Source organism: Rattus norvegicus, chromosome 5, assembly GCF_021556685.1.
Source record: "Rattus norvegicus strain SHRSP/BbbUtx chromosome 5, alternate assembly SHRSP_T2T, whole genome shotgun sequence".
NCBI classification, from domain to species: domain Eukaryota; kingdom Metazoa; phylum Chordata; class Mammalia; order Rodentia; family Muridae; genus Rattus; species Rattus norvegicus.
Genome location: NC_141538.1, coordinates 80,705,708 through 80,728,489, shown reverse-complemented (window position 1 = coordinate 80,728,489; position 22,782 = coordinate 80,705,708). Strand labels below are relative to the sequence as shown.

The window sequence follows — 22,782 nt, the reverse complement described above, 5'->3', positions numbered from 1 at the left end:
CATGCATATCTGTTCACCACATATACCACTCGTGCCTGAAGAGGTCAGAATAAGGTGTCCTATCTTCTGAAACTGGAGGTTGTGAGCTATCCTGTGTATGCCGGAAACTTACCTCAGGTCCTCTGTGAGGGCATCGAGTGCTCTTATCCACTGAGCTATCTCTCCATCCTCGACTTTTCTATTTTTAAAAAGGACGATAATGAGTACAAGTTTTGTGCTCCAACTCTCAAGCTACTGGCTGCAAATTATAAGCACAAACCTAACAGAGACCTAACATGCACAAAGGAAGCCCCAGCAATGCGGCTGTAGGATACAGCGCAACACTGAGGTTGGTCAGTAGGGGGCAACCCTACACATTGCTGCACTGGCTCTGTGAACCCCCTGCATAGATTTCTTGCTGTGGTTAAGATTCTAACTCTTTCCTCTGTAGATGAGCTTAACAGAATTAGGCATGAGTAATTCCAGAGGCCGTGGTGTGGTTGTCAGGTCTGTCCTATTATCTCCAGAGTTTCAGTCCTTATTTGGTTTGTTAGTAGTATTTGACTGGCTCCTCCATATTTTTATATATCTATTTAAAACTGTATTGCATAGTGGATGGATGAAACTATCCAGTGGAGATTAAGCTGAGTGCCACGACCAATTAACACGGCATGTCACACAGATTGGTACTTCTCTGCACTCTAACACAGTTATTGTTATTTTATTATTTATAAACAAATTTCTGACACTACATTTATACTGTATTTAAGACTGGAGTTTTTTTTTTTAATTTCCATCTCAAGTAGGTCCATACTTTGTACTCATTTGAAAACTATTTAAAGTTCCTTTGCATCTAAATAAAACCAAAGCGATCATGTCTTCAGAAAACCAGTTCTCAGGCTTACAATGAAATTACTTCTGAATTGCTGTTTATCAAATAAATTATGAGTGATAAAGCAATCATTGCCATATCATTTTCATAGACACATATAATAAGCCCATTTGTAGCATTTCTTGTTATATTTGACCATTTAGATTAATTTTAATGTGTGTGCGTGTGTGCACGTGTGCGCGCGTGCAGGTACACGCCGAGGCCTGACAAGGGCACTTGGGCTGCAGGTGGTTGTGAGTTGCTCGGTGGGGCTGCTGGGAACTTCTGTCCATTCTGCCCTCTGGAAGCATGTCTTGAGACAGTATCAATGACCGAGGTGCCTCCCAGCCCTAAGCATTTCTTCAGGTATCCAGTTTTAAGTTTTTAACATCAGTGGCTAAAATATTTTTACATTCTGAAGTTTAAAACCACTAATCATGCTTCAGGTAAAAAAGAATTAAGGTCCACGGAAGCATCCACCGTTCAGTGAACTGTATGAACCGCCAGCACAATTCAGTTTCTGACCTGTAAATGGCGGTTATATAGGTTCGGTTCAGTTAATGTCAGGGGGAGAAGTCCTATGATCACTTATAAAACTATTTGCAGCATAAAACACAGAAAATTATGGGTAATGAAGAAAGAAGAAGAAAAGGAAGACATAAGCAAGAGGTGCCTACATCAGGAAGTTTGAAACCAGCATCTCACCAACTCTCATGCATCCAGCATCTGTGTGGATCAGTCAACGGCACATAGATGCCTTCACGCCCACCTGTACACAGGGATACGGACGTCAGGTTTCAAAACACTAGGCAGAGGCATAATCTTTATTGTTTCTCATGTAGAGTCAGTTTTTGTTTCTTTTGGTGTTTTGTTTTTTCCTTCCTTCATTAGTAACTTTCTTGGGTCATGTTTTTATTTTTGTTCTTGTTTCAATTTCACACAGGCTAGAGTTATTTGGAAAGAGGCACCCTCAAGTGAGAAAATGCCTCTAGGAAACTGATTCGGGAGGACCCACCTCACTATGGATGTACCACCCTGGGCAGGGTGTTCTGAGGTATATAAGAAGGCAGGCCCACAATCCACAGGGAACGAGCCAGGAAGCAATGTTCTCCTAAGGCCTCTGGTTTAGTCCCTGCCTCCAAGTTCTCTCATAGAGTCCCCGCACCACACACACACACACACACACACACACACACACACACACACACAACTTCCCTTCATGATAGACTGTAAGCTACAATAAACCCTTTCCTCCTCAAGTTGTTTTTGGTCATGATATTAATGGCAATAACTCTAAATTGTATCTACATAAGGATATAGAATACCAATGTGTTCTTAACACCTCACATTCTCTGAACACCATGTACTTTCTCTATAGACCTCTCTCTAATTCCAGCTATGGAGAGTAAGCTTACATGATCTCTTGCCAGCACGTTCCAGTAACTTCCTTCATGATCTCCTGCCTAAAGGTTTTCAACCTTCCTGATGCTATGACCCTTTAATACAGTTCCTCATGTTATGGTGGCCTCCAACCATAAACTTATTTCCCTGCTACTTCATAAATGTCATTTTGCTGCTGTTATTAAATGAAATGTAAATATCAGATATGCAGGATATAGGACATGTGACCCAGGTGGGGGTCACAACCCACACATTGAGAACCCATGTAAGGTCTCGATCTACACGTTTGAGAACCACTGATAGCAAATTTTTTCTCTCTTCTCCTGCCTTCCTGTTGGTCTTTGTTATCCAAATGCAGCCAGATGAACTTTGAAAGCACACCTCTGACCATGCTCCTACTGTAATTCTAAAATGCTTCAGGTCCTTACCAGATACATGAAAACCAACCCCTACATAGCTCCTCACGGGCCCACATAAGCTGATATGTGATAAGAGTGCCCACCAAAAATACGTATATTGGAAGATTTACACATAGTGCCTGAGGGTGTGATTTGGTGCAATTATGGTAAGATGAGGTCTTCAGGGTGAACCTAAGTCAAGATGCCTGACCAGTGTCCTCAAAAGAAAAGACTAGGATACAGGATGGATCAGAGAAGAGACTTCCTGAAGACCCAGGAACACGATTCCACCAACGAGGAAGAGCTCAGAAGAAGCAAGCCCCAGCAAACACCTTGCTCCCAGAGTTCTAGCTGCCAGAAAGGACAAAGTCTAATTTTTGCTGAAGTCACCCATACTGCATGAGTTCCAGAGGGCAGCCCCTGCAAACTGTCACAACTCCCTTTCTAGCCTCGACTCATTTAGTAATTCCTGTGTTCACTGTGTTCCAGCAAGGTTTCCTTTGGCTCCCTGAACTATTTGTACTCCTGTTTGCCATGGCCTTCACCTATGTGTACATTCTCCCCACAACCTAGAAGGCCCTCTGCTTAGTTCCTGTTAGTCTGGTCAATTCTCTTGTGCTTAAAACAATAGATTATTTGATGTGTATGAATGTTTTGCTTGCATGTATGTCTGTGCAGCACATGCATGCAGTGCCCACATAGGGTGTCGGATCCCTGGAACTAGATTTATGGATTCCTATGGATGCTGGGAATTTACCCGGGGATCATCTCTCCAGTCTCTCCCTCTTCTGCTTCATCCTGCCTGCCCTCCATCAGCCATTGGTGACTGAAGGCTAACACTCCAGGGCGCTGACCCTTCTGAGCATGCAGTAGTGTGGACGCATGGTTCCTGGGCTCGATGGCTTACAGATTCCCCTGAGTTAAATATCTCTGTATTGCTATGTTCCTGTGACAGATACCTAATTTGGGAGAGGACTCAAGCCCTGTGAAGAAAGACTACTCATGGATTGCAGAATGAAATTCCAGAAATCAGGATGCAGGACAGCTTAGAGTCCACCCCCAACCTTGAAGAAAAGACTGCTCGGTTGTGAGGAGTGTGAATAGCTAGCCTTCCCAACTGTTAACTGCTTCAGACTCCCTTGTCTTTGAGCTGAGATACTGGTCTCTTTGGGGTGCACATCCCGCCCCCATGATCAAGCAAAACTGTGGCATAGCATTTCTGTTTAACACAGGATAACTTCCCTTCCTTGATTCTGCTGTCTCCTAGCTCCCTTCTTCCTTCACAAGTTCCTGGCCAATAATCTCTTTGTCCCCTAAAGTTTGTTTCTGCCTGTTTTCTGGGGCTCGCTCTAGGTTTTGGGAGTTAAGCAGGTGGATTCCAGTGACTCCAAGCATCCCCAGACACTGACACAAGCAGGTGCTTTAGAACTGATGTTGAGCCGGGGTCAGCAGTACTATCTGTCACTCTGCTGGAGGGACTACAGAATATTTCCTCTCTGGGACATGAATCAAATAAGCCCGTGTTCATTGATGTTCTTCTTGGCCCTAAACATACCCTGGAATTATGTAAGTGACTCGAATGTTTCCACAGGCTTTTGGAATGGGGTATTTATTCAATTTGTTGAGGGTAAGACTCAGGTAAAGATCATTAAATCATCTTCCTATTAGTCAGTTTCAGAAATGCTAGATAGTTGCAAATGGGCCACTAGCTGGTTACACCTACACTCCTTAAATCCCTTACCCACGTGCTTTGTCTAGTCATTTCTTAACAGCCACAGTGCTTCAGTCACATGAACAGCCCACATGTACTAAGGAGTGCTAAGTGGATGGGACTGACTGTTGCCTTCTGCTGGGGAAGCATCTTCTCGTTCATTACTAGAAAAGTAGTAATCTATAGGCAGACGTGGTGCTACAACCTGTAATCTTAGCATTCAGGAGGCTGGAGCTGGGGATTGCCACAGATACAAGACCATTCAGAAACTCAGGAAGCTCAAGGCAAGCCTTTATGTGAGTTGCAGGGAAGACAGATAAGTGGAGAAGTACTGGCTGTGAGGGCTGTGTGGGCTCCCAGCAAGGTCAGAGCAGATGCTCAGAACTCACATTAAAAAGTTGGTCATGTCTGCCTTTAACCCCAACACTAGGTAGGTGGTGGAGACTGGAGGATTGCTGGGACTTACTCGCCAGTCAGCCTATCTGAAACACACTAAGTCCCAGATTCCGAGGGAGACCATGTCTGAAGGGGATAAAGTAAAAGGACACAGAGGGCTACAACTGGCACCCTGTTCTGACTCCTGCATATATGAGCAAAGGCCTGTGCATATGTGTGCACATGTGTGCACACACACCATAATCAACCAAAAAAGGAAGAGGAGGGGAGAGGAGCAGGAGAAAGAGGAAGAGGAGAAAAGAAAAATGATAGTCCCCTAGTCAAGCATTTACCAAGTGCTTGTAGACCAAGAGGGGCCAGTAGTCATGTCTCATTCAATCTCAAGCTACACCCCCTCCTCCATATTTTAAATAAACCCATGTGCAGATTCAGTCCAATGTGTCTGGAGCACTAGAGTGCTGTTTATTCCTCTTTCTCCTATTTAGGCATCCTCCCTTCCTGTAAAAACATCCCGACATATATAGTGGAGTTAATAAGAACAAAGGCTCCTGAGTCAGATGGACAGGCTTGGGTTTGAATCTAATTTCTCTCGCTGACTGGCTGTATGGCCTTGTATAGTTACTTGATCTTTCTGAGTCTTAGCTAACACTATGGAAAGATGAAAATAAATAGTACATAGTATAGAGAGTTGATGCAAAATGGAAATAAAACCTATCGAGGACTTGTCTCTTTCTTTAATTCTTTATTTCCCCACATCAAACACTATTTTATGTTTCTAGTTCCAGGGTAAATACAATTTATACAGATACAAAATATGTTCCCATTTATAACTGTGTGTCTTTGTAGGCTGACTCTTGACATCATTTCTACTTGGACCTCCATCAGCAAATATGACTTTGAACAATACCTTTGTTTTTCTTTAATGATGAGATTATGTCCAGTCAGTTAAAGTCCAACGTTCTCTGAGGTAAACAGCTGAATCATTTTACCTTACTAAGTTAGTAGTTTGCATTCTGAGGTCCAGTTTTGGGGGGGAGGTTGGGGTGGGGGCTGTCAGCTTAGCTTCAGAAGACCCTAATAATTTTTTTAAGTTAAGATTTATTATTTTTATGCATATGTGCCTGAATGAGTGAGTTCATATGTACCACATGTGTACAGGAGGTCACAGGGGCCAAAAGAGGGTCATTTCCTGTGACTGGAGTTAGAGTCAGTTGTGAGATGCCATGTGAGTGCTGGGAATTGAACCTGGGTCCTCAGCAAGAACAGGTTTCAAAGAATCAGATTCCTTCTTTTGCCCTCCTTCTGACTTCCTTGGGCCCAGGTGTGTGCATGGTACACATGCAAAACCAATGCTCATACGCATGAATGTGAATGAATCTTTTCAAAGAAAACCCAAGTAATTCAGCTTCTTCCACACTCCACTCAAGTTTTGAAGCAAAGATTCTCTCCATGCTTGACCTTCCAGTTCAGTACCCACCTACTCCATAACTGGCTTTCTGATTCCAAGTCAGATCCAAAGTTGGATCTGGTTCCGGATGGCAGCCCTCTAGAACTTCCACTGTTTTTCTTGGGAATATGTTTTGCGAAATGTATGAGTGATAGAATCAATCCATAGGATATGACATTGCCAAGTTTGAAAAGGGCATGAACAATCCTTGGCTTCACACCAATACATGAGAAAACATTCCACAAAGCTGAGGGAAAGAGGCCCATATGAGAAGGAAAAAAATAAACTCGAACCCAGAGAGAGTATAAAGACGAGCAAAGTGCTGGAGGTGGAGTGTGGACACCATCAGGAGGGAGATTGTCCCGGCAGAGAGGCAATTCTATTCCCTACCAACATGAAGCTGTTGCTGCTGCTGCTGTGTCTGGGCCTGACCCTGGTCTGTGGCCATGCAGAAGAGGCTAATTCCGAGAGAGGGAACCTCGATGTGGACAAGGTAGGCTCAGTGAATAGTAACTTCTGACTCAGAGAGTGCTTTGGAAAACTCTTGAAGCCAAGCGGGTCCTCTGAGGGGATGGGTACAGTGGCTTGTTCTATTAGACAAACGAATGGCTTCAGACCTTGAAGTAAAACCAGTTGTATGGTATTCAGATCTAACAACGTTTGGGGACTTCTGCTCTCACTGAGAGGCAGGGGCAGAATGTTAGGTATTGTGACAACTCTATCAAGCCAAATTCAAGAAGAAACATGTCCATGCGGTATCCCGACCCCCTTCTCCCTTAAGCATTTTCTTATCCATTACAGCTCAATGGGGATTGGTTTTCTATTGTCGTGGCCTCTGACAAAAGAGAAAAGATAGAACAAAACGGCAGCATGAGATTTTTTGTGCAGCACATCGATGTCTTGGAGAATTCCTTAGGCTTCAAGTTGTGTATTAAGTAAGTGAGGTGTCTGCCCTTAGCTGAGGAAGAAGAAAAAAGCACAAATTCGTGATTACTAAAGTATTGGACAGAAATGAAATAACCTTTAAAAAAAGCCATTTTGCTAATTTTGCAAAAATATACAAAAGGAAAATGGAATCAGAAACTGGAGATACCTATAGAGTAGAGGGTGAAGAAGCCAGCCAGATCAAAAATCCCCTAAGCACCAGCTTGCTCTGTTTTACAGGGAAAATGGAGAGTGCAGGAAACTATATTCAGTTGCCTACAAAACGCCAAAGATTGGCGAATATTTTCTTGAGTGTAAGTATATACAATATCTGTCTACATATCCACAAGGAATTTAGTAAACCCTACCACCTTTATCGTGTGTGTGTTTGTGTGTGTGTGTGTGTGTGTGTGTGTGTGTGTGTGTGTGTGTGTGTGCGCGCGTGTGTGTTACTGGGGATTGAAGTCAGGAACTCGCACCTTCCAGTCAAACTTTCTTCTAGCGAACTCACCACAACCCCTTATATAATCTCAAGCACTTCCTGACATGGTTGATTTAGCCAGGGACACAGGGGCCATCTAATAGCTAGCACCCTGTGGCAGGCAAGGGGGATAAGTATGGTGAGGTGGAATCTGTTACTGCCCGGTAGCTAGCACCAGTGCACATTGCTCAGGATGTGCCATGTGAGACGGCAGACTTATGAAAGACAGACGTGTCGCTTGCAGGTGCTGAGGGAGGCAGGTGAGCCTCAGAGAGGATGAGAGAGAGTGAGTCGCTGCTGTGGGTAAGTGTTCTCTAGTGGGCGTCCTCCCAGGGCCCCTTCCTTAGAAGTTACTTCATCAAGTCCAGAAAGCTACAGATGGGAAGCAGCAGACATCCCCGCCCCCCATCTCTTCCAGGATATGTATTTTAATGATTTTTATATTTGGGGTAGAACAGGTAAAGGGTTTACACAATTTCTTGCAGACCAGAGAATTTCTGAGCTGTGTCCCATTTCCTCCACAGATGACGGAGGGAATACATTTACTATACTTAAGACAGACTATGAAAGATATGTCATGTTTCATCTCGTTAATGTCAACAATGGGGAAGCCTTCCAGCTGATGGAGCTCTATGGTAAAGTATTTCCACACGGACACTGATCTTGGGGTGGGAAGAGAGGAAGGAAACTCTAGCTTTAGTATGGTATTCCCAGCTTGGTCCTGCCTCTTTCTCACTTCCTGATGGTCGAGGATGTTCACCTACATCCTGCCTCAAGCACAGTGATGGGCTCACTCTGAAATCTCTCCGTGTGCCAGAAGGCCATTGCATGGGTGCCACATTCAGGATAGATTGGACCCACACCTGTCAACCATGTCACCAGCCATTTTTTCTCCCTTATGGGGGAACCCCTGTCCCCTCGCTTAGTCCTCTGGTCAATGCCTAGGACACAGCTGCTACACTCACTGCTGCTCTTTTCACAGGCAGAACAAAGGATCTGAGTTCAGACATCAAGGAAAAGTTTGCAAAACTATGTGAGGCGCATGGAATCACTAGGGACAATATCATTGACCTAACCAAGACTGGTAAGTCAGGACTCACTTATTTTTCTCGTCCTGAATATTATATCATAGAAGAAATGAACCTGGGGGATTGGCTATCAACCAGTTGTTGAAAGCTGGAGAGGCACCTCATTTCCTCTTCGGGGAATAACGTGGACCTGGTACCTGAACACGTTCTTGTTCTCACCCTGCAGATCGCTGTCTCCAGGCCCGAGGATGAACACAGGACTGAGCCTCCAGGTGGGCAATCTCCAGTGAGAGCAAGGGGTGTGTGGGCATGGACCAGGCCCTTCCAAAAGCGTTAGTATGGTGCCCCCAAATTATTATAAGAATAATTTGATAAGGAGTCTTTGAGGAAAGCTTGAACAATGGCTTTGAATTATGTGGATTTGTGACTATCTGGTCCTATTTTGAGCTCTAAAGCAAAGTGACCTTAGCACTTAGGCAAGAAAACAGGGAATGAGTTTTCCATAGTTGCTGCACGGTTGTGTAAAAAGGGCTCAGCGATGTGTTAAGTGTCATTAAGAGTTAAAGTTTGAAACAGAGAGTAGCAGGATGTGAGTATGACTGCTCTTCAGAGAGTGCGGTCCCACTCCATCCCACTCTGCACAATACGATCTTCATCTGAACTCCGTACAACCTTGGCTTCTTACCTGGAAGTGGAGTTGCATGATCTCCATTTCTCCTACAGTCTGGAGAGCAGACTCCTTTGACCCCTCTTTCCCATTTCCCAAGACTTCACTCAGACAATGTATGAAAGTCTTTAAAAGTGGCCAAGGCTCATCCAATTAGACAAGATGGATGAAGCAAAGAAGTGCAGTCTGATAGGAGCCGGATGTAGATCGCTCCTGAGAGACACAGCTAGAATACAGCAAACACAGAGGCGAATGCCAGCAGCAAACCACTGAACTGAGAATAGGACCCCCAGAGAAAGAACTGGAAGAGCTTGAAGGGGTTAGAGACCCCATATGTACAACAATGCCAAGCAATCAGAGCTTCCAGGGACTAAGCCACTACCTAAAGACTATACATGGACTGACCCTGGGCTCTGACCTCATAGGTAGCAATGAATATCCTTAGTAAGAGGACCAGTGGAAGGGGAAGCCCTGGGTCCTGCTAAGACTGAACCCCCAGTGAACGGGATTGTTGGGGGGAGGGCGGCAGTGGGGGGAGGATGGAAAGGGGAACACCCATAAAGAATGGGAGGGGGAGGGGTTAGGGGGATGTTTTCCCGGAAACCGGGAAAGGGAATAACACACGAAATGTAAATAAGAAATACTCAAGTTAATAAAAAAAATAAAATTAAATTTAAAAAAATAATAAAAAACAAAAAACACCATGTAGCCCATAAAGAAGGGGAGGGGGAGGATTAGGGGGATGTTTTCCCGGAAACCGGGAAAGGGAATAACACTCAAATGTAAATAAGAAATACTCAAGTTAATAAAAAAATATAATTAAATTTTAAAAAAAGAATAAAAAACAAAAACCACCATGTAGCCCATAAATAAGGGGAGGGGGAGGGATTAGAGGGATGTTGGCCAGTAAACCGGGAAAGGGAATAACACTCGAAATGTAAAGAAGAAATGCTCAAGCTAAAAAAAAATAAAATAAAAAAAAATAAAAATTTAAAAATATAAAAAAAAAGTGGCCAAGGCTTTCACCATTATTCCTCAAGGCAATGACCATTCTTCGGAGCTTCTTATGCCAAAGATTGTGAAAACAATCCTCAGACCTTTCGTTACTTCATTTTTCATAGGTCATCCATAAGGAAAGAGTCATTTATTCTATGCCTTTAATCCCTGTTTTCTGGCAAATAATGTTGATTAGATTGCAGGGCAAGATCTATTTCTTCATCCTTTGTTCTATACAATAGAGTGCCTGTCTGTCCAGAAGTCAATCCAAGAAGTGCTTAATGGGTTCCTGTATCCTTTCTTCCTGGATTACTCAGTGCTGAGTGGAGACTTCTCACCAGGACTCCAGCATCACCATTTCCTGTCCACGGAGCATCCTGAGACAAATTCTGCGTTCTGATTTCCATCCTGTGTCACAGAAAAGTGCAATCCTCGTCACTCCAGCATCTTCCCTAGATACCCAGGATAACACATCGAAAATTAAAAGCTTTCTTAAATTTCTCTTTGCCCCACCCATGATCATTCTGCACAAATTTCTTGTTCTTGCAGTTCAATAAATGATTACCCTTGCACTTAAATGTATGTCTATGTGTCCAGAGGGCTAACCCATGAGAGAATGAGGGGACCTCCTTAGTCCTGTACCCAAGATCCTTCCTCATGTCCCAGAATCTAAGCTGAGTCTCAGGATTTCACCACCTCTGTAGCAGTCCCAAGACCTGATGAATGCCCTCTAGGGCTCCTGCCTTAGAGGCTTTATAAGGACCATAGACACATGAGACTTGCTGCACAATTCTTCCATCCATAGACTATCTTTTCCAACAGATCTAGGAGAGACACATCTTTCTAAGGCTATGGCTGCTCAACCTGGTTCAGGACATGCCAGGGGTCGGGGGAGGTCTGGTCATTAGACGCCCAATGGATAAAGACAAAAGTTTGCTCAGCACCCCATAGCATCCTCTGGCCCCTAGATCGAGAGATTAAATTTGGTTCAAGCTCAGGATCCTGAATCAAGTTCTTGCTGTGGTTTTCTAGAATATGGCAAAATGCTGTTCAGAGAGCCAACCAATTTTGCTGAAATCTCTCTCTGTCTCTCTGTCTCCCCCCACCTGCCATGGTCCACATCATTCTCTGACCAAAGCCTCCTCAGTGGCTTCAGCTGCATCCGTGCACCACTGTGCCTGGCTTTTTACCTTTAGTCTTGGCAAAAATTTAAGAGACAAAAAAACAAATTGTTCACAAGCTAAGCTATCCTTGAGAATACTTACAAAATTAGGTAACAGTTCCAGTCCAGGACTCTGTGGAAGATAGAAAACGGCCTGATAATGGTGCCATAAGCCAAGGGACAGCAACCCAGAGAAAGGTCCAGACAAACTCGCTAGTCCCAGGTCAACATGGCAGCTGGAGTTCACCTAAAGCCTTCCCCCTTTGATACCAAATACTTTGTGGAAATGAGATGTGAAATAGTAGAAACATTCAAATCCAAGGAGGAAATTCTAAACACCAGAGACAGAGCCAATCCCTTTGTAAAGAAGAAGAGAGGAAAGAGGTGAGGGTTGATATGGTCGAACTGTCCAATTCTCTGTGGACTGAAGAAGAATGATAGGAGTCAGTAACGTTCATGGATGTGTCTGTGGCTTTTCCTCAGAAGGAATGGGAGCAGCTGGAACCTGGGCAGAGAAATGTGTACAAGGATACAAAGCTAGAGAACTGCAGTAATCCAGCCTCGATGAGTAAGGACAGTTCTCCACAACCCAGAACATGTTCCCTGCTGTCCCTTCTTCCTCAAGTCCTTCATGTTTCCCTTTGATGTTTTCTTGTTTTGTTTTGTTTTATTTTGGCAGTGGTGGTGGTGGTGGTAGTGGTGGTGGTGTTGGTGGTGGTGGTGGTGTTGGTCGTGGTGGTTGGTTGTTTGGTCAGGGACTTTTGATCCCTTTTTAGTACTGTTAGGGTTTTTTATCTCAACCCTTGACTGGACAAAAAACACTAAGACACCATGGTTTCACGTGACGAGGTTTAATGAGAGAAGAGTAGAAGAGAGGACAGGTGGCCCAGTCATGGGCACATGGGGGAGGGTGATGGGACAAGAACAGAGAAGAACAAAGAGCAAGAGGGGAAAGAGAGGGTAAGAGGGAATAAGAGGTGGGGGGGCAAGCAGCTCCTTTTATTGTGTCAGGTACTATACATGCCATTTGCTAGCCAACTGTGGGGCAGTGCATACCTGGCTGCTGCCAAGTAGCTGTGGGGGTGGAGCTTAGACAGAATAGCAACAAGTGCTAGGAATGATGCTTGTGTCATTGCCTCCAAAAGGGAAAGTGTGCTTAGTTGAGGTTCATGGGCATCCTTATTTTGAAACATCAGAAGCCATATATGTTCATTAGCCTTGAAAGACCCTGGAGTAAAAAAGTTGGGGCTTGATTTCTGAAGTGGTTGTCCAACTCTCAGTGTCTACCATTTCTTATGAGTAGGAAATCAAGATCCCAGACAAGTCCCAGTCTCTAAGTTGGATGGAGAAGAGGAGCGACGTTCTTCAGGAAAGGTAAATAAGAACAGCCCAAGTAGTCTGCACAGACTCAAGAAAACAGGAACCAGTGCAAGTAAGTCTTTAGTTTCTTTGTGGTAAGTTTGGAATTCTTCAAAGAGTAATTTGAAAAATTTCCATAGGACTTGGGATACAGCTGAGAATAGAGAGTGATTTCTCACAAGGACCTAGATTTAATCCCCAATATGGAAAAAATAATTTTTTCTGAAATGTCCCGGGTTTTTGTCTCTTAACCAGGAACAGGTAGAAAAAAACAACAGAATCTCTCAGGAGAAAAGGAATTCACAGCACAGATGTTTTCTTACCTTGGAGATTCTAATTATCACCTTCTCCTGTAAACCTGTCCACATGAGCAGCTCACAACAAGCTTTTATTTCATGGAGAAGAAAAGAATGGGTGAATGGAACCACTTAATTACTCCTTAAATCACTGCTTGGATGAGGTAGTTACCCGCTGTAGCGCACTTTCAAATGGTCAGAGCGAGTCGCCTGGCTCAGGGGTAGGCATGCATAATCTCTTTGTAGAAGAGGTGCATCAATTCCAAATGCCATGCTACAGGGTAGCCTGAGAGTAATGGTCTTCCATAATGAGCAAGAGTATAGTCATTCACCATTCTGACAATGGTAGGGAGAAAGCTGAAATCCAGGGCTCAGTAGCCTGAAGTCACCTCCCTCACCTAGCCCCTTCCCTACTGTATACTTATTGCTTAGCCTCCAGAAGACTCTTCAATGTTCAATCTCATTCCTCTTCACCATATTTAAAAAAGAATCCTCAATTTTCCCTGTCCTCTCCCTGCACACAAGTTCCCTAATTTTCATATTTTCTTGTAATAATTTTAGACATTCTTACATCAGTCTCTTTTCTGCATCTCTGGAGATGGTGGACACTCCTAATATTTTGTTTCCTTCCATTAACCACAAAACTCCTCATACCCCTTCTCTGTAAGTGTCCATATGTCCTTAATCCCTGGGATGATTTGAATGAGATATCCCCCATAGTCTCAGGCATTTGAGACATCACCCAGTTGGTGGGTGTTGTCATTAAGGCTGGCCCAACTGTGTGTGTGCCACACACAGAGGTATGGCCTGTTTCCTACTTACAGCTCAAGATGTGACTTTCACCTTCCTGCTCTGTGACGGTCCCTTGCTGCCATGCCTCCCTGTCATGACTGTAGAGAGGGAGATGTACCTCTCTGAAACCATCTGCCCCCTGTTGACACGGTCATGGCGTTTTATCACAGCAATGTGAACGTAACTAATACAATCACTCTCTAGTCAACCTTCTTGCCCTCTAGTGCCCTTGTTAATGGCTGTCAACCTTAAGTTCTTGCTGTGTTTTTAAATGGATGAGTGACCAGCTCCCTTACTTTGCTGATGGTCCCTTAAAGTCAGGCATCCTGGTGTTCTGGTCTCTATTCCATCTTTCCAAAGGATCTCCCAGTATGCAAATACAAGCTAATTTTTCTAGACTGGCAGCTTCTAGGTGGACATCTCTGACGTCTTTGTCTTACCTTCTTATTGGAGTGGCTTGTAGGAAATTCAGCTATGGAAAGTCTCATTCTTATTAGTCAGAGGCTCCCTTCACCCTCCCTGCTTTTGACCTGTGTTCTATGATCCTCTTGTCAAGTCCCATTGGTTGGCTTTTCTTAGTTGTCACTGACAGTACACGAATCTGGCTTGCCTTATCTCTAAGTCTAGTACTTAGGAGGGTTAACGAGTCCACGTTCCCTGATTCGCGGTACAGATGTGTCACTCATAAGCATTACCTGCACTTGCAGGGCCCAGTGAGCCCATGCTTCAGTTTCTGAAGATACATTTGGTTTCTCTTAAAATTCAGTTTCCACTTGCTGTCTCAAATTAAGAAAATTATTTTCCTGAGAAGGGGGATAGACACACTTCTGATCTTGGCACTTAGGAGGCATAGGCAGACAGATCTATGTGAGTTTGAGGCCAGCCTGGACTACAGAGTGAGTTCCAGGACAGCCAGGGCTATACAAAGAAACCCTGCCTTGAAAAACAAGAAAAAAAAAACAAGAAAGGAAGAGAAAATGATTTCCACCTTAATCAATTATTAGTACCCTGGTATGATCTTGTCACGTAGTAGGACTGTGATTCATAAAACCTTCATAGTGAAGTTGTCTTTTCATACGTTCTGTCTTTTGGGGGAGTGGATACAAATTGTGACAGCTCCATCCATCCCTGTAGGAAGTTGGTTATGGGGCTAGAGAGATGGCTCAGTTTGTAAAGTACTGGCCTCATGAGCATGACCCTGAGTTCAGCTCTTCAACCTCCATGTAAGAAGCTGTGCCTGGAGGTGCACACCTGTAATCTGGCACCAAGGCGGTGGAGACCAGAGCTGGGACTTGTTGGCCAGCGTGTCTAGCCAACTGGTGAGCTGTTTGGTGAGAAACCTTGTTTCAAACCTAAGATGAAGAAAACAGTCCAGGAATGGCTTGATGACAAACTGTCACGCACATCATGGGCATGTGGATATGTGCACACATCCAAATGAACATGTGTACACACGGGCAAAGATTGTTTTAATCTTACATGTCAAGAGAACAGGTGTTAAGTGTTGATCACTTCCTTTTTTTTTTTTTTTTTGGAGCTGAACACCGAACCCAGGTCCTTGCATTTGCTAGGCAAGCGCTCTACCACTGAGCTAAATCCCCAACCCAATCACTTCCTTTGAAGAAGGAAATTTGTCCCAGTCTTCCCCCATCATCACTGGGTATCAGAAGACTAGTGCTGCCATCCTGCCCGGAGAGTCCTGCTCATCTCTCTATCCCAGGGTGCGAGTCCTGAATCCCTGGGTGAAAGAGCGGCTCCAGTTCAGCTTTCTGGACTCCCCCTTCTATACTATACACATGTCCACCCAACATACTCCCCCACCGTCTGAAAGTGTGTGTTCCCCCCCATCTCTCTCTCTGAGTGTGTGTGTGTGTGTATCTTTCTGTTTCTCTGTCTCACTGTGTATGTGTTTTCCTCTTTCTGTTCTTTCTGTATCTGTTTTTGTCTCTTCATCTCTGCAATGCTCTCTCTCTCTCTCTCTCTCTCTCTCTCTCTCTCTCTCTGAGTGTGTGTGTTTCTTTTTGTTTCTCTGTCTCACTGTGTATGTGTTTTCCTGTTTCTGTTCTTTCTGTATCTGTTTTTGTCTCCTCCTCTCTGCAATGCTCTCTCTCTCTCTCTCTCTCTCTCTCTCTCTCTCTCTCTCTGTGTGTGTGTGTGTGTGTGTATCTTTCTGTTTCTCTGTCTCACTGTGTATGTGTTTTCCTCTTTCTGTTCTTTCTGTATCTGTTTTTGTCTTCTCATCTCTGCAATGCTCTCTCTCTCTCTCTCTCTCTCTCTCTCTCTCTCTCTCTCTCTCATGAATTTCTATTATGTAGCCCTGACTGGTCTGGAACTCTGCCTCATGAATGCTGGAATTAAAGATGTGTGCCACCATAGTTTACCCCAAACCAGGATCTCCTAAATGCCCTCCATAAAAGTGAGAATTCCAGACATCCATTCAGATGCTCTGATTTTCTCCATATAAACTGGAGTGGCTATTCACTCTTACCTATGTTTCTCTCGTTAAATGTTTAAAACTCTTACCTCAGATGATTTCTCCATTCCATTTCTATGCAGAGAGCTGGTAAGGGAGTAGGCTGAGAGAAGAAGAGCGTTTCTAAATGTACATTTTTCAATTGGGCAATGTGTAGGAAAAAGAACATGAGCAAGTGTTCGGGCCATGAATCAACTTGAAATTGGCCATCATCTGTTGGAATGGTGACAGGATCAAAGGCATGCAATCCACAAGTCACTGGGAAAACAGGTGGACACCCACTGTAAACCCAGACAGTAAAGCATCTCCCAAGTGAGTTGCTTGGAAATTCATGACTTTGCAAAAGCATCAGGGAACTTAGAGGAACCATGGAGTCATTGGTTGTTAGTAAGGATGTCCTTGGTACATTGCTCATGGAAGAGAAGGGAGGAGCAGCCGCCCTTCGCAGTGCCCCAATCATCTGCTGGCTCCTCAGTTCTCCTTGGTAGATGTGTTCTGTTTTAGTTTATTTTAGGTAGCCTTAGTAAAAATAGAGGGATTTATTGAAGAGGCAAAAGTACACCTCTTACAACCCAAGGGTAGAGACTTTAGCCAGACTCCACCAGGAACAAGAACTGGCAACTTAGAAGTCACAGGGAAGTGAAACTATGCACACTATGTTCTTGAGAACAAGTAGTCCTACATTTCTGCTTCTTTCTTTGCGTGGGTAAGTAGGATAAGTATGGCTTTTATAACACTTACATCATGGCATCCTAAATTTAATCACAGTGGGGAGACTAGTAATGCTTTGCTATGTAGCCCCGGCTGACCTCAAACTTATGAAAAGGTATTTCAGCCTCCCGTGTACTGGGAATAATAGGCATGTGCCACCATACCTGGCATAACCACAAATCTGTTTTTTAACTTAATGCATTGTTTGTTCAATATTCCTTGTGTGTATTTCATCTTCTACCCTAAGGTTACAAGATCCTGTTTCTATGCAGCCAACTCTTTCAGTGGTCTTTTTTCTGGTTTACTGTAGCTTTCTTTCCATTGGGTCCAAGAGGACAGAGACAGTCCTTCCTGACACTTATTTTATTATTGGGATGTTAGGGTGGTACATATATAACCCCAACCAAGGAGGGAATCTCTTTAGGAAACTTATGAAGACGTTCAGTGGGGGTGCAGAAACTCACAAGAATCTCTCATCAGTTCTATTCTAGAGGTCCAACAAGATGGTGTGCAGATGGAGGGGAAGCAGAAATTCCAAAGGAAACTCACTACAGAAGTGACATTCAGGAAGAAAAGTTCAAACAGTGAGAAAAGCAGTGAGTGTACTTTGTTGGAGAAGAAAAATGTCCATTCAAAACACGATCCTTCTGAAAAAAGATTGCATAAATCCAATTTGTATGGGAAGAACTTGAATCAGAATTTAGACTTACCCAGTCAGATTAAAAACTCTGCGAAAAAGAAACCCGATAGAGCTAGCGAATATAGAAAATCACTCAGCCATTCTGCATCCAATGTGAACAGAGATGAGATTTCAACTAGAAAGAAATGTGACAAGTCACCCAATAATAAATTGTTTGGTAAAGGTGACAAAAACCAAACAGGCAAGAAATGTGAGAAAGTATGCCGTCATAGCCCATCCCATACCAAGGAAGACAAAATTCAGACCTGGGAGAAACGGAAATCACCCTGCCGTAGTCCATCTAAACCTGACAAGGCTCCAATCTCTGGGAAACCTTATGAATGTAATCAATGTGGGAAGGTCCTCAGCCATAAACAGGGGCTCCTTGACCATCAAAGAACGCATACCGAGAAGAAACCATATGAATGTAACGAATGCTGGATAGCTTTCAGTCAAAGTCCCACCTTGTCGTACATCAGAGAATTCACACTGGGGAAAAGCCGTACGAGTGTGTCCAGTGTGGCAAAGCCCACGGTCACAAACATGCCCTCACTGACCACCTGAGAATCCGGACCGGAGAAAAGCCCTACAAATGTAACGAATGTGGCAAAACCTTTAGGCACAGCTCAAACCTTATGCAACACATAAGATCTCACACGGGCGAGAAGCCGTACGAGTGTAAGGAATGTGGCAAATCCTTCAGATATAATTCATCTCTCACCGAACATGTGGGAACACACACGGGCGAAATACCCTATGAATGTAATGAATGTGGCAAAGCTTTTAAGTATGGCTCATCCCTGACTAAACACATGCGAATTCATACAGGCGAGAAGCCATTTGAATGTACTGAGTGTGGGTAGACTTTTAGCAAAAAGTCACACCTAGTTATCCATCAGAGAACTCACACGAAGGAGAAATTTTATAAATGTAAGGAGTGCAGCAGCCTTTGGACATAGCTCATCTCTTACCTACCATCTGAGAACTCCCACCGGGGATTGCCCCTTTGAATGTAATCAATGTGGTAAGGCCTTTAAGCAAATTGAGGTTCTTACTCAACACCAGAGAGTTCATACAGGAGAGAAACCCTATGAGTGTGTAGAATATGGAAAAGTCTTTAGTCAGAAGTCACACCTCATTGTACACCAGAGAACTCATACAGGGGAGAAGCCCTTTGAATGTTATGAGTGTGGAAAAGCCTTCAGTGCAAAATCACAACTAGTTATTCATCAGAGATCCCACACTGGAGAGAAACCCTATGAGTGTGTTGAATGTGGTAAAGCCTTCAAACGAAATGCTTCTCTTACTAGAGAAGAATATGAAAATTCACTTGGAAGAGCAATCTCAGGAGGAAGATTAATGTGGGAACTCTGACAGCTGACTGGTTTGGTATTGTTTAACCTTCAAGATGGTCTCAGTTTGATGATGGTAGAGTCATTTTTTGGAGTATGTATCTTTACATGAGATCATTAGATGGTAATAAAGTTTAAACTTCATCCTAAACCTTTACAGGAAATACTGTGTTTTTACACTTGTTACAAATTGTCTCCATATTTAGATTAAAATAGGAAGCTCTTAAAATTTTGAACAAGGAGATGAGGAGATAGCGTAATCAGTAAAAGCTTGTTAAGCAGTATAGGACCCACGTCAAAATCTAGATGTGCTGCTGTGCTCTTGCAATCTCATAATTGGGAAAGTTGAGAAAGGAGATCCCAGAGACTACCTGGCCAACCAGACTTGCTTAATTTACAAGCCATAGGTCAGAAGGAAAAACTTTTAAAGACAGTGTACAGTGCTCCTGAGAAACGGTACTCATGTTGACACACACACACACACAAACACACACACACACACACACACACACACACACACACTCATTTGTGAAAATGTTAATTAGGGCAACAAACAGTAAAATAAAAGAATTCATGAACTTTTTAGGCATGTGCTTAGCCACCACAATTAGTATTTAATTTGCATTTATGCTTACTGCATACTAGGGCCTGTGTAAAATACAGGTGAGGGTACCCTCTGGTATCGTCTCGCTTTCTTTGTTTATGTCTTCGTTAGCTTCAGAATTAATAGAAAACTTTGGGGAGTTGTTTTGATTTGTTTTGTTTGAGACAGAATCTTACCATATACTGCTGGGTAGCCTGGAACTTGTTATGTAGACCAGGCTGACCTGGAACTTGTTTTGTAGACCGGGCTGCCCTTGGACTCACAGAGATGTGCCTGCCTCTGCCTCCCAAGTGCTAGAATTAAAGACTTCAATAGAAAACTTTGAGGGGTTTTGTCTAAATATTGTTAATAAGAGATGAATAAAAATGTGGAGAACAGCTGGGAATGTGTTGTAGTGAATGCTACTTGTTATATCGTTTAAGTACAGAAATCAGATTGTTGAACAGTGTATATAGTATGTTCTCACTGTTGACAAAGACCGTGTATGTGTGTCTGTCTTTTTATGCCTCTGTGTACATATATATGCATTTATACTGATATATCTGTATATGAATAGACTTGTTTTTTTTTAACCTAGAAAAAAATAGGGGCTACCACTGAACACAGGAGTGCAGCATGGTTGTCTGACATTTTTACCATGTACATGAGACTTATTCAAATATATATCACAGTAAAATACTTTTATATGTACAAATTAACACAGTTTTAAAAGACAGCCGAGTCTATTCCACAGTGTTATTTGACAAAGTGACCTGAGATTTCTATACTCATTTATGAACACTCGCACACGTGCACACACACACCCTCCATGTGCCCCACTCAGGGAGCAAAAGCACTTGCTTATTTGTTGCTTGACTCTCAGTCTCAATCAAGGTTGCTCCCTGGGTGGAGGTGGGGAGAAGATAGGCCTCTCATCCAGGGTCCCTTTCCTCTAAGCAGCATGAACACAGGGAGGAGGAAATAGCTACCTAAGGTGAGTTTCCCTCTGTTCCACCCATATCTGCTCTAAGCAGCTCCAGAGAAGCAGAAAAGTTCCCCTCAGCTGAGCCTGAAGTGAAAGAGAAAGTTCTCCTTTATGATTTATGTCGCCTTTTAAATCAATGATCTTTTTCTTAGGGTTTCATTGCTGTGAGGAGACATCATGACCAAGGTAACTCTTATACAGGAAAACATTTAATTGGGGCAGCTTACAGTTTTAGAGGTTTAGTTCATTATTGTCACCGTGGGAAGCGAGGCAGCATCCAGGCAGACATGGCAGAGTTGAGAGTTCCATATCTTGATCCAAAGGCAGCCAGGAAGAGACTGTCTAATGTGGGCAGCCAGGAGGGGAGCTTGAGGGTAGGAGCTCAAAGCCCACCCCCACAGTGACAAACTTCTGCCAACAAGGCCACACCTATTCTGACAAGGCCACACACCCTAATGTCACTTTCCAGGAGCCGAGCATATTTAAGCCGACGCAATCCAGTGTAACTTTAATTTTTTTCAAATCCTATTTTTTTTTAATTTTTTTTTCAGAGCTGGGGACCGAACCCAGGGCCTTGCGCTTGCTAGGCAAGCGCTCTACCACTGAGCTAAATCCCCAACCCTCAAATCCTATTTTTAATGATGGTTTTTAAATGCTTTCACCTTCCTTATAACGCACCACCCACCAGAGGCAGTTAGAAAGGAAAGGATATAAGGGAAGTAGACCTGTTTAGAAAAGTTCTTTGGAGCAACTCCAATCTGTGTTGTCCGGAAATTGGCAGTTTAGTTCGTCCGTCAGCAGCAGCAACAGCTCAATCCACAGGCAAACACTTCACAGATACACCAGTAGTCCAGTTTGGTAGAATCCAGTTAGTAACAATGGTAACAACCTAGTGGAGACAGCCAGGCTTCAGCCTAGGATCCAGTCAGCAGGGGCCAACAGGAACACCAGAAGTTCTTGGCTGTGTCTGTCAGGGAAGTGAAGATCGACAAAGCCTCGAGACCCACAAGCTTTTTACAGCCAGCTGTACCAGTAAGCTAAGTCCTGTATGTTACACTGTGGAATCCTATTTACAACCTCCAAGCATCATGTGTCCACCATGTGTCGTGCCTCAGCATGTGCATCCAATCAGACCGAGTCTGCCCAGAAACTGCAGCACACCACTATTCTACCAGAAGGTTTCTGGTGCATTTCTCTCTATGGAGTCCTGACAACTGCACCTCAACTATGCCATGTAAGTTGGAACAACACATGCATATTGTTAGAAAACAATCCTTCCTCGTGTGTCCTTTCCTGTGCTTGCTTTAGCAGAATATCATCTCTCCTGTGTCTGCTTCAGCCAAACATTCCTTCACATTTTGCCTTAGCAAAACACCATCCAACTGTGTTGCTGTAAAATTATAAAAAAAAGCTTTCTTTTACCCCGTACTAGATTCTGCACCATAGTGCCCCAAGACATCTGGTAGATATCTTCATCTCAGTCAGCAAAGCTTCTCACCTGCTGTGCTCCATCCCATACCACACTGCCTATGACTACGCTGAGCCTGGCAACAATCTCTCTACCCATCCATTTCCCAAGGCAGGTTGAACCAGGCCAGAAATACATATCCAAAGTCCATGGCAGCTTAGGGACTCTGGCTGCCACATAACTCTCTTTGATTTAAATCTCCACATGAAAGAACACACAACACAATAACCTCTGATCAAATTGGTAAGATACAATTGCTCACCTAAACATACAAAGCCCTGTCCACATCCATCCCTTAAGAATATTCATAACCTGTAAATGTGCAGAGAGGAATCTTCACATCAGCCTCCATATTCTCTCTGCTGCTTCCTCTGCCTCACTCCAGTCTCCTCCTCTCTCTAAAACTTTTCTCCCCTCATCCCTCCTTCTCATCAAATGGCAGGCCTCATTCTATCTTGTACCTGCCTTTGCCTGTGTGACATCCTACACAACAGACTTTCCAAAGAGCCTCTAAGTTTCCACTTCAACCCACAACCTACCATTCTCTGAAAAAGAGTTTAAAACACAAAACCAAAAATCACCCCTGGACTAGATATGGGGAATGACACAACACAATACAGCCT

General features: G+C 43.6%; 1 protein-coding gene, 1 long non-coding RNA gene and 1 pseudogene across 3 annotated transcripts; 2 read left to right on the top strand and 1 right to left on the bottom strand.

Annotated features, from left to right (window-relative positions):
- Positions 1–1,797: 1,797 nt before the first annotated feature.
- Positions 1,798–10,877, top strand: Mup4l3 (major urinary protein 4 like 3). 2 transcript variants are annotated; one of them, XM_087548035.1, is made up of 7 exons: positions 1,798–6,696; positions 7,005–7,138; positions 7,368–7,441; positions 8,133–8,243; positions 8,591–8,692; positions 8,863–8,908; positions 10,542–10,877. In XM_087548035.1, the coding sequence occupies exons 1-6, from the start codon at positions 6,430–6,432 to the stop codon at positions 8,886–8,888; spliced, it is 714 nt and encodes a 237-aa protein (XP_087404161.1). In that variant the 5' UTR covers positions 1,798–6,429; the 3' UTR covers positions 8,889–8,908; positions 10,542–10,877.
- A 1,133-nt stretch (positions 10,878–12,010) lies between these two features.
- LOC134478910 (zinc finger protein 37-like) lies at positions 12,011–19,131 on the top strand (annotated as a pseudogene).
- A 1,756-nt stretch (positions 19,132–20,887) lies between these two features.
- LOC148005827 (uncharacterized) lies at positions 20,888–22,574 on the bottom strand. The gene is made up of 2 exons (XR_015620929.1): positions 22,422–22,574; positions 20,888–21,658 (listed from the first exon to the last, which is right to left on the bottom strand). It is a non-coding gene; the product is annotated as an uncharacterized LOC148005827 (long non-coding RNA).
- Between the last annotated feature and the right edge of the window lie 208 nt (positions 22,575–22,782).